Here is a 12,128-nt window from a genome sequence, read left to right as displayed (position 1 = left end):
TGCATACATACCAACCTTACATTGTTGGGTGAATGGCTAGCAACTCGCCACTCACTGTATACATGTAGTTACAAAATCCTGCTACATATATATGAAATTAGCTGTCTTATGTGCCACTACTGCACTAGGCTGAAATGGGTCAACAGCAACAACAAATGCCGTTAAATATGAACACATATACCGTTGTCAGTCTGTATCTTTGTAAACAAAGTTTCAAGGAGTCGTCAACATTATCAGATTCAAGTCTTTAGCTTGACCTCTTTATTCTTCAAAACATGTTCCAGAAGCAATGAAATTACTTAGTGTGGACTCCGTGCCTGCCTTAATTACGGAGCAGTGCATCAGTCACAAAACAAGTATACAGCTGTGGCTCCTGACAGGGATCGATGTACAGCTTCCCCAGTGTGTTCCCTACACCTGATTTAAATGAGAAGGGCTGTATTTCAGCATCCTCCTACGCAGAGCCTCGCCCAAGGCCGTTACAGTATACCTTGAGGTGGTTCTGCTCAACCAGACTGAGGTTTGCAATTTGTGGGCGTGGCCTCAAATCAGTTGTCAGCCAATCACAGAATCGGCATTACCTGAAGAAATCATTAAGGCGATTCTTTGATTGGCTGACAGAGGTCACGCCCACAAAAATGCAAACCTCAGCCCGGTGTAGGAGAGTCTGTTCAAAGTAGTCCGCGGGCGAGGCCCTGCGACGGAGAATGTACGCATTTAAGACGTTTGGAAAAATCTGAGCGTGGATTGTCATTAATTTTATTTCAATTAAAACTTAATTTAGGAATTTAGAATAATTTTGTGTCATAGTTACAGGTAGAATTTGAACAACAAACAGAAATACTTGTGCCAACATTTCGGTACTCTTCTAATCCCCAAGTAGATGTAAGGATGGGAAATCGTGACTTGGGGCAGCCTTAGAGAAGTAGTTACTATTTTCCATGTTAACAACTATTTGTACATCAGGGCTGTCCGTCTGTTGGCCTTGGCAAAATGTCCTGAGGGAATATAACGGCCAGGATTTGCTATCAAGTACATAATATTTCCATCCATACATTCCTGCCATGTTATTGCATGAGAGGCTTTTATATGTCATCTATCCAGTAGTCTGATGTGGTCCTACTGGGAACTGGAACAATTATATAATAGCTATGCAACTGTGGATTTAATTGTTTTTGTATTCTACATCCGATACGCTTGCTAGAATATAAGGAAGACCGGGATTTGATTGAAAACACATTATTATATTTCCGTGAATTCTGTCCATATTTTCCTGACGGTTTATTGCCCAAAGGTTTTAATATTCCGTCTGTTCCAAAGCCGTATGCGATACCTGTATATATATATAGCAAATACTGCACCAGCCTGAGGATTCGCTAACAACTGCTAACATCATAATTCTCTCAATCTTTTCCAAATGTTGCCCTGAAAGGATTCTACATTGGATCCGATTAATTGGATATGCATATTTCACAATCCATTGAACTGTAGTAGATTTTTGTAATATCTAATAGATATTCTTGTAATTCATCTGAGAATTATTTCATTAGTATTGTTATTAGTATTTGTTAAGTTTAAAGGAGAAGGGATTGGTATAAGCCCTTCCAGGCTTCTCCTCATGCTCTTTGCTTTTTTTGCCAATTTCATTTCTTTACTGTTTATGCTTTCTTAGTGCGAATGAATGAATGAACAAAACAACAGACAAACAAACAAACAACAATCAGTCCCAAAGTATAGCCATTTGTGGTACTATCGGTATACATAGTAATTTAAACATCACTAGATTGAACGGTACCGACAGACACAAACAGACCTTATTGTGTTGTGTCTGTTGTCCCTACTTTCTCATGTGAATAGAAGGTCAAACTTTCCTGGCAAAGAAAATCAAATTTCCGTCCAATCATTTCTGGCGTGTTATTGCCTTTATAGGCTGTAATATTCCGTCTGTCCCAAAGCCGTCTGTGGTACTAATCACTGCACCAGCCAAGTGTAGGATTACTTCATCTGGTGAGGGTCATGTCCACCGACACTGCCACACCTTCTGGGCAAATCAACTTCCAATAAAACTTGTTCTTCCACCAGACGTGTATATATAAAACAACAGTGTCGCGGGAATATCAAGTCAATAAGAACTTATATTCGTACCCAGGGGAAAACCAAAAGAATCCTATTTTTATCATTTTCAACACAAAAAATGTGATGCGAAAGAAAAGCAGTTCAGAATCGAAGATAATCAACGCAAAATTTACGGACCGTTAATCAAAGACTGAGAATTTAATACAATATCTATAGGGAGGTGGGGAAAACAATCACAATTCACAAACTTTTACGGGAACCAAGCCAACCAGGATATACACCCGTGTACTAGGCCGAAATAATAAGTCTTAGGATATAAAGAAATCACCGGTAGAATATTGATGCGACATGCAACAGGACAGATCAGAGATTGAGCTCAATAACGGGTCGGTGGGAGCGGAAAATGATCCTGGTATAGAACCCACCTTTTCTGTGCTTTAATCAAATAAAATATGTTCACTACGGCACGCTTGTTCACCCCGCCCTTACTGCGATTTCAGTTTTGCAGATACGAAAATAAAGCTCAATCTTATAAGAACACTTCTCTTTGCAATTAATACATTTTTACGTGTCAAGAATGTGCGTTCGTGTGCAGATGAGCGATGTTATCGTTTTTAAAGTGCTGCCTGCAAAATGATCATATCAAAAATGTTCCACCCCGCAGAAGGAGATGATTGCCTTCATTGGCATTTAAGGAATGTGTAATATAAAAACTTACAATAATGCAGCCGTTGTATCATTTTTACGTGTCACGAACTTGTGTTCGTCCATAGTTGTGCAATATATTATCAGTTTTCAAGTGCTGCTTACAAACTGACACTTAACTCATAAAAAACGTTGCACCCAGTCTTCGCTCACCTGGTGTTCCAAGACTGTGAAATATAGAAACTTACAAGTATGCAGCCTTTTGTTTCATTTCTACGTGCCACGAATGCGTACACGTGTTTAGTTCAGCAATGTATCGGTTTTAAAGTACTGCTTGGGAAATGACACTTAAATCATATAAAAGAAACGACCCTTCACTGGGATTTAAGACTGTGTGATACAGAAACTAACAAATATACAACCTACACCTTCATTTCTACGTGTCACGAATATCCATGTCTGTACAGATGACCGATGTTCTCCGAACGGTTCCCAGCGCGATAAAGGTTGAGTGATCGTTTTTTAAAGTGCTGCTTGCAAAATGACACCTGTGCGAGGCTTAAGGGAACACGCTATAATGGATGACGTGCCATCTGTTCCAAGCATCCCGGTTATCCATCACGGGGTTAAAGCAGGGCTGGTTTATTGGGATATGTGTTGTGAGCTTTATACCGGCAGCAATCAAATCTAGGAACAAATGCGAGCTTTCTACATACAGTCATCAAAACTTTTTAAAAAAAAGACATCGGCTAGCAAATGTGGAATGGTTGCTGACGCTTTTTACGGCATTTTTTTCTCAGTGGACATTTTTATTTGTAAGATACCTACCTCGTTCTGTCCTGATACCAATTAAAAACCGATTTATGAAATAGGCGAGGGTACCTACACTACTCTAACTTGTATTGCATCATAGGGAAGGTTAAATTATAATCAATTGTTAAAAAAATTAGCAAAAAAATGAAATATAACACTGAAGGTTTCCATTCGGATGAAAGCATGTGTACTTTCACTTCCGTACACCTAGTGCTACCTAACAAAATAAACGGTAGTATTTCTTGCATTCAATACAGAACATTTATTGGTCTCTTGATTGTGCGATATTTCAGAACAGGAACAGTAGCATCGATATTTTACCTTAAAAATTGTTTACCGAATACAACATTAGTCTCCATATTGTTACAAGAAGATGTCATGGGTACTTACAGAGCACTTCCAGGTCAAGAGTGGCCCTGGTACTTTCGACCACGTGATCTATGACGCAGCCGTACTTCCCTGCGTCCGTCTTGCCGACGTTGATCACGTGCAGGTTCGGGTTCCTCATGTTCCCTCCTCTGGGGAGGTAGAACAAAAATCAAATACAGTAGAATCCGTTTATTTGCTGATTTGTCAGTGTATTTTATGCAATAATAAGGAGTAGTCCATTAACCCTAGGGGACAAAATGAGCGGCACTGAGGGGGGAGGGTGTTGTTGTCGTTACTAGGATGGCACGATTATTTTGTAAGTAATCATAAACATCTGCAACTGTATCATAAGTCTGAAAAAAAACCCTCATAGAATGTTCGGCTGTTCGTGCTGCAGCCTTCAGCAGGTTTGCATGACCAATCACTTTGGACACGTGACCTTTCGGACACGGGACGTCAAGAGTGTCAGGAAGTTTATGCCGTTGGGTGATGGCTGGTGTGCCTAGCTTAATATAGCTGTAGATGGCCTCTTTCATTCCCGTCACAAAATAATCCTGTTCAATTTCTTACTGGCTCATGAGTAGCATTTCGCACATCTCCTCTGACGTACCTGTACTTCTTGCTCCGCGGAAAGGACCGCACAGGAAGGCCGTCCTTCTCCCAGTACAGGTTGGTGATCTCGGGCTTGGCCTTGACCCTGCAGGACAGGGTGATGTTCTTCCCCCACCGGACCACATACGGGCTGCCGGGGCCGACATACACCTTCGGGGGCTCTGGATGAATGAAGAAAAGAAAGAAGGGACAGTTTAATGACACAGCTAGTATCCGGAAGGACTATCAAAATCTTGTCGAGAAATACATTCCCTTGCGAATAGTGACGCCTTTAATCACCTCATTGCACGGTGTGTCCGTCTGTCTGTTATGTTCATGTGTGTCCGTAGTTATTCAAACACACTGTCAGTTGACTGGCAGAAAGTGAGTGTGAAGACCACTAGGGTCACTGCAAAGGTCAGACTTGTGGAGTGACTGGAAGTATCAGACATGTAGTCAATGGAAGAGACTACTAATTCAGGGGGAGCCGTTGCTTTTGGTCTGTTTCTCATATGTCAATCACATTCATCTTAGTGTGATGGGAAGTGATCAATGGACTCATGTAATAAACCTTATTTGCATAATCGATGAAATACAATTAAACCAGCCATACGAGAAACTCTCAATATGTCATTGAGGCATGCGATCTCCGAACTCTTGTTTTGCATTTCACAGGTGACCTCGCAAAATGTAACTGATGAAATGATATTTCGATTTAGATGCTAGTATCATCAACAAAAACACGGCCTCAGAATAGCTGACTACAAATAGTATTTATCAAAATGTGGCTTCATCGTCTGAGGCAGCACAAATCAGAAATTATAACCAATTTTAAGTCGAGGTTTTAGAATTATAATTTCTGTCGAATCGCAGTTTTGTTACTTTGACCTATCGTCAAGTGGAGCGACCCCAACTCTATTTCTATTCATGAAATTGTCCAAGCAAATAAACCTGGAGGTACATAGCAATTGAAAACCATTGATTTCATATCAAGGGGCTTTGTTGAAAATAATGGAAGAAAATTGGCACGACCTGCTACATTTCCGATATGATCATGATATGGAACTGATCTGGTCTGGGTTTTGTTTGATTTTTTTAAATAAAAGTGCAACAACAAAAATGCGTAACGGTGCGATCGTCGTAGGTCGTCGTACGATTTTTATGTCGCAGAATTTCAAGCAATTTTTATGTCGCAGAATTTCAAGCAATTTTGTGACAGAACCAACCGCCAGGGTCTAATACAGTCCTTTCCGTAACAAGACTGCTGCATTCTGTACGACACATGCACTATTCCAAGAATGCCCTCAGTTTGTGATCGTACGATGAATGTGATCGGGCCCAAAATCAACGTTTCTGTCATTGCTTCGAGATAGACAGAGAGAGAGAAAAACAGGCAGGAAAATGAAGCAAAGAATAACAGCGATGTAATGTTGGTATTTTCCAAAACATACATTTTTTTCTCGCGAAACACACATTCTTTTAATTGGAAAGCACCTCATGTGTGGTTCTCTAACTAGCTATGTCAATTTTCAGCACCTGACTTTGAAAGCAGTATTGTTTTACCACAGTCTAACTACCAACACAATTTAACCACCCACAAAGACTAGCCTTCATCTAAAGATTTGTATATCCAATCCCACCGCTACCATTACTCAATGAACAATACGCGTGGTGTTGCCCTCAAAAGCGCTCGGAGCTAATTAAAGCCATTTGCGTTGTCCACCAGCGGTGCCTTCAATAAACAACCTTTTCTATTTTCGACCCGATAGATGCACCGATCAGCGATGTGCCGTGGCGTAGACCATAATATGTTCAGGGGGGTTGGCCATGCCTATCCCGCGTATTTCAATTCACCGTTAATCGTAAGCGTAGTTTGCCAGCTCTAATCCAACGTTTAGCGTTGTCGATACATTATTCGTGAAGCGTAATTGGTGGCTTTAATTGGTTGTAGCACGTTATTTGTCATCCAAAAGTCATCGTTAAAGGGTTATTGACAAACTCGCGTAGTAGCATCGCGTAGTTAAACGTCAAGAGTCACAGAAGAGCATCTGGTTGTGCCGGTGGTCGCAGTCTAGTTTTACCAATGGATACTATAACGTTATCCGAATCTAGCGTAGTGCGTATAGGATCTATGACTGCGCGTCAATTCACCAGCCTTCCTGACTTTATCGGTTAGCGTTGCAAGCCCTCCTAAATTTACCGTTAAGCGTTGCCAGGATCCCCCCATGTAGAGCCCCTTTGTGCAGACAACAGTGAGCAAACAGATCGATTCTAACCAACCCTTACACCGTGTAACCCGCACTAAAGGACGCCCAGGATCATCGAACAGCCCGGCGGGTGACCGTTATTTGGACGTCTAACGGTCGATTCCTGGCGGTAAATGGAAATATCACGACGTCCCGAGTGACCCGTGCTCACTTACGACTGTCGCAAAATCAATAGCTGTCAGCGGAGGAATGTGATGTGAGCTGGCATATGGCTTTTATGTGTCCTGCACGGGCAAATAACACCGCTAACGAGAAAAAGTGCGGTGGTAGAGGATTTTTGGTCCATGACCTCGTCTCTTGGGTGCTAGGGTATTAGAGAACGATACAGATGTTCAGCTATTTTGTGTCCTCTTTAATGCAAATCCTTGGTAGTAGTAACCTTCATAGATGTGTTGGGGAAGCCTTTTGCTTCCATTTGCATAAATTCACCTGTATCATTACCTCCATGAAAATTGAGGTATTGTTATTGGTTGTTTGTCTGTCTGTGTACATGTGTCTCTGTTTGTCTGTTTGTGTTTCCGGACATTTTGGCCAGCAATAACTTAATAATTTGTGGATAGGAAGATAAAGATCAAGGTCGATTGTTCGGCCAACTGATTTCATTCTGTATCAAAGTTGAAACTGTCGGCAAATCAACGTGTTTTGACAAGATCCGCAGCTTGGATCACACCATCGACAAGTAAGCGTATTTTGACATGGTCCCCAGACTGTTAAATCCCTGAGGAAGTTTTATCCACATCTCTGCGTTATTGATCTGTACTTTACCTAATTCGGGTCTGTGACGGTCACGTGTCACACGTAGCGAGGTACAAGAGTGGTCCCAATTCCGGGAAAGGTCGCTCTTAATTCTAGGATGAAAATCCTGTCAGTGAATATCGCACGTTCGTGGGTGACTAGTTGAATACCCAGACATCGAAATTAATTCTACTGTTAACGTGTTCCAGAAGTGTCCCAAAGCGATATTCAATTGTCTTAAAGTATAATCATGGACTGTCCAAAGTTGTTATTTGTAACTATACTGTAATGGTACCGCATACAGTGAGAACGAATTTTGTTGAAGTGATTCTGGAGAGATGGAAGGCTTTTTGCATTAGATGTATGATCTTCCAACACATAGATACAGTCAAACCGGTACAAGTGCCACCTGGTCAATGTCGACCACATCGACACAAGCATCATGAATCTTGTCTAAAGTGACCACCTGTCCACAGAGACCAGATCTTATCGGTTCCCTGTGTGGTTTTCTTGGGAATTGTTTACTCCTGGGACCACATTTAGATGTCTACTGTTGTACAAAAATCTGTCCCGAAGTGTGCAGTTATTGATTGTCCCTGGTCAACCTCAAATGTCATTTTAATAGGCAGAGGGCCAGTGTAAATTTAGAGCCCTGTCAAGAAAATCTAGTACTGCGAAACGTCTTGGGAGAAAGCCCTGCCTAACCTAAGTGCTGAAGCATGCATTTGATGTCTAACGGGCGTGATAAGATGTAGTGTTCCTGTGATCCACTTAGGCTGAGCCTGTCTGTATTGATTTTAACACTTGGCTGACCAACACGGTTATCACACACCAAGGCTGCATACATGTACGCGGGCGGTGGGGGAATTTGAAATCTTGATCCCATTTGGGGGATGGAATTTGAAATTTTGATCCCATTTGGGGATCTGTTACAGGGGAAGAGTACCAAATACATGGTACAACCGTTCACATCAACTAAGGTCTTGTTGATGATGGTATCTAGCTTTGCATAACACACTATGATGAGGCACGGTGGATGAGGGGAGGTAAAAGTATACATTAGTCCAATTTTGTTGACTGAAATGGTTATTGTTCTGTTGGGAACGCCAGGTGCTATGTACAGAATATGACACTTCAGTGTTTTGCCAAATCCTTCTAGTGCTTTACTGTTTTCATCTGGTAAAAAAAATATCGACGTCTCGTCCTAGGGACTGCACAATTTTCTTGTCAATAATGGATCAGCCACAGCATACGGGATGCAAACTTTCGACCCTCTGGCCTAGTAGTGATGTCGCTAACCACTAGTCGGCACTAGGGGTTAGTTAGTAGCTACGCAGTGTCTCTGCTCAGTTACTGAAAACTGCGACGATTTCTAGCAAACACTGTTAAATTCAAGAACAAAAATATTCAGGACTTAGCATTGGTGTGACAAAATGGCTGTCAATAAAACTAAAGTACCCTCTCACTACGTTACGATGGGACCTGGTCACTAGATTTAGATAGCTTTAAACAAATCCGAACTTAGCTGATGCCGCGATGATAAATTGTACGATATATTACAGCTGTTGTGTCACGCCGGTGACTCATAAAGATACGGATACAGATAGACTAATGCACACGCTCTCCAAATCGTCAATAAAGTATGGAATCTGGACAGTGTATGACATTGCAGTCACCTTGCCATACACATGTACGCACAGAATACCAAGGTACCCTGATACAGGCCAGCGTACCCGCGCTTCCGTGTCAACCTCAATCAACGATCAACAAAGGACTTTCAAGGTGATATGATGAATTCTTCCTGTCGTTTTTGTTGACTGTGTCACTTAAAAAAGAAAAGAAACGGTCGTGATATATTCAAGATACCTAATATTCTAAAACCGTGAGGACATTAAACCGTTAAAACAATGAATCACGATCATACGTGTTATTATATAGGAGACTTGGATCGAGTTCACAGTGTCATGATAGTTAGAAAGCCTACATTATCTAGCTGTCGTATGTTTCCCCAGGCCTCGATTGATACAAACGAGCTATTGATCCACGCGCCCATTGTAACGTATCGATTTGGTTTTCTTTCCACGGAATTATGGTCTTTATGTACAGGCCATATGAATTGAAGCGAAGCAGGGGCCCATATTATTGTCGGGGGACCGTAAAAATTCATAAGGTCTTACTATAACGCCGTGGCCGGGATTTCCTTATTACTTGTACTCTGCGGAAGACCTTTTGCAACGGTATGTCGTACGGAAGGTTGGTACTAGAATGTGATGATCATCATTACTGACAGTCACAATGCGGGTGAAGTTTTACTCGCTCACCCCATTCATCACAGGAATGCGCGCGCGCTGCTTCCCGCGACCCGACATATATATGCCTAGCTGTTGCTCAAATCTCAACGTATTGCACATGACCTCTGGGAACACCGACGTAGCCCCCATACCAGGCTTTGCGGCGAATGGCTTGATTTTGACATTGATGATGATGACCTTCTCTGGCTGCTGTCATATATTTCTGACAGCACTGGTTTCTGACATATCATACCTCCGTCAAATATTTGTCAAGTCTTTGTGAATTTGTTCTTTTATGCATTATTGTGAATTTCTCACTAATTCTGTCTTTGCATGCATTTTCCTGTCAGTCCGTGTGACCTACTTTGGACCCGGACCAAGCCAACCTTCCCATCCTGCCAGTCTCCGGCTACACCATGTCACTTTACAGATATATATTCAAATAACTACGGACGAACAGCAAGACAAACAAAGACATGGACTGAAAACAATACCACCTTTAAGTCCCTTGTTACGGAGGTAATCATCAAAAATGCTCTTTCAAAGCGGCAGCCGTCGAGCCTGCCTTGGACTGAGGCTACACTGACTGACAATATAGATGGCAACATTACCACGGAAATGTTGTAGATCAGCATTAGCATCAGCCCTGCGCTACTGCCACCGTGGAAAGTTTGACGCGGTGTAATCGATACATCAGCATGTTGATAAGACAGGCAGATCCCCGGTGAGCAGCGGCATATTCCTACATTTGTTGGAATGTCACGCATTCCACATTAATTATAGCCGGGTTGGATGAGCCGGGGATTTTTCACGGTCCCGGTGGAATGGGCCGGTTTCACTTGAATCATTTCTTTGAGAAGAAAGCTAAGTCCGATGGGGCTGCGCAATTACACGACTTAATTACAAAAGAAGATGGAACCAAACCATGTCTTTGAAAATCTCTAAATTCATCACATCTTCGCATATGGATGTACTTTTGAAATAATTTGTTGAAATAAGTGTCATTATTTTAATTGATATGTTATATTTCTGTTGATGATTCACATATACACACTGTTATTCAACTCTCAATTCTCAAATTCCAGCAAAGTTGATATTGTGGCCAATATTCGTACGGTAGATACTGAATGCCTCGTTAATAGTAACGGCTATAGAAACAAACTATATATTCTCAGTTAGAGGTGACGAGTAATGTTGTATATTCATGTTGTTACTATGAAACCTGTATCTCACGGAATTCTGGAAAACCAGGCCAGACTGCAAATGGTTGGAATGTAGGCCGTTAAAGGGTAAAGGTTGTAACCTTTGACCTCTGTAGATGATACATGATAAATTCATGAGCGTTTCCACATCCCTTCAAACTGCAACTGCTGCTTTCAAAACAGCTCACAATTTTGTTGCTACGTATGACATCATGTATCTAAAATTATGATCAGATGTTGTTCATTCTGAGTCATGACTTGTACTACAATTGCAATTTGTCTTCCAAAGATTAATATATTGACATATCTATAAGATATTTAGACTTGTATATTCATACCAGTTGTCAGATTAAGTCTTCAGAGAGGTAGCTCGTCAAAGAATGACTCAAATATTGGAATCTGTCCGGGAATGTATTTTCCAGGATCTCTGGCCTTGTGCCAATGTTTCTGTGTTTCGTCATTTTGACATTGTGGGGCACGCCAGGTGCTCAACCATGAATTATTAATACAGCATGAGGACGGCTAGATTAAATATCACCCATGGCCTCTAGCAGCAGCCGACACAACACAATAACGTCATCTATAGAGAAATCACATCTCCTTATTTACAAATGTATACATTTAATTGGTAAACTACAAAATGCATAACATTTTACAAATGGTCACATTTGGGATGAACTGTTTTAATTCAAAAGGCAGGAAGTTTACAGGACATGACCAGATCGATATTGCAGGGCGTGGTTCCCATGGGACGTACCCTTGACTGAATCGATTAATTCATGATCAAGCTTCCAAACGAGCAGCTGTAACAGCCATTAGAACTATAATCCACGGACCTGACTGCTACAAATTACATCATAGGGTTACACTGGTTCAGTGCAACATGCTGATCCAATGGTTGGATGTTTCAGAACTACGATTTATAGAATTTTCATTTTTGTGGTCCAGAGTCGCATTTACGCGTCCATCGCGTGAGGAAAGTTGCCAAACTTGTAATATATTTATGAGAAGTAACAAGTTGAACCTCTACCAAAAGGCCCGTTAAATAATTTGTGAAGCTTTTTTATATACGAACACGCGCTTGCCGGCACGTCTAACGCCGGATTCATAGTTGACTGCACATTTGGAGATGATCGTAA

General features: G+C 41.4%; 1 protein-coding gene across 4 annotated transcripts in view; it reads right to left on the bottom strand.

Annotated features, from left to right (window-relative positions):
• LOC136436709 (protein amalgam-like) overlaps positions 1 to 12,128 on the bottom strand; it is a 38,306-nt gene that overhangs the window by 7,058 nt on the left and 19,120 nt on the right. For all 4 annotated transcript variants that reach the window (XM_066430921.1, XM_066430922.1, XM_066430920.1 and 1 more), the window contains exons 4-5: positions 4,514 to 4,676; positions 3,925 to 4,052 (exon numbers count right to left, since the gene is read on the bottom strand). In XM_066430921.1, the coding sequence (XP_066287018.1) occupies positions 3,925 to 4,052; positions 4,514 to 4,676 (291 nt within the window). The remainder of the gene's footprint in view (positions 1 to 3,924; positions 4,053 to 4,513; positions 4,677 to 12,128) is intronic.

The sequence above is a fragment of the Branchiostoma lanceolatum genome, chromosome 6 (genome assembly GCF_035083965.1).
Source record: "Branchiostoma lanceolatum isolate klBraLanc5 chromosome 6, klBraLanc5.hap2, whole genome shotgun sequence".
In the NCBI taxonomy this organism is placed as follows: Eukaryota; Metazoa; Chordata; class Leptocardii; order Amphioxiformes; family Branchiostomatidae; genus Branchiostoma; species Branchiostoma lanceolatum.
This window is presented reverse-complemented; position numbering and strand designations above follow the sequence as displayed.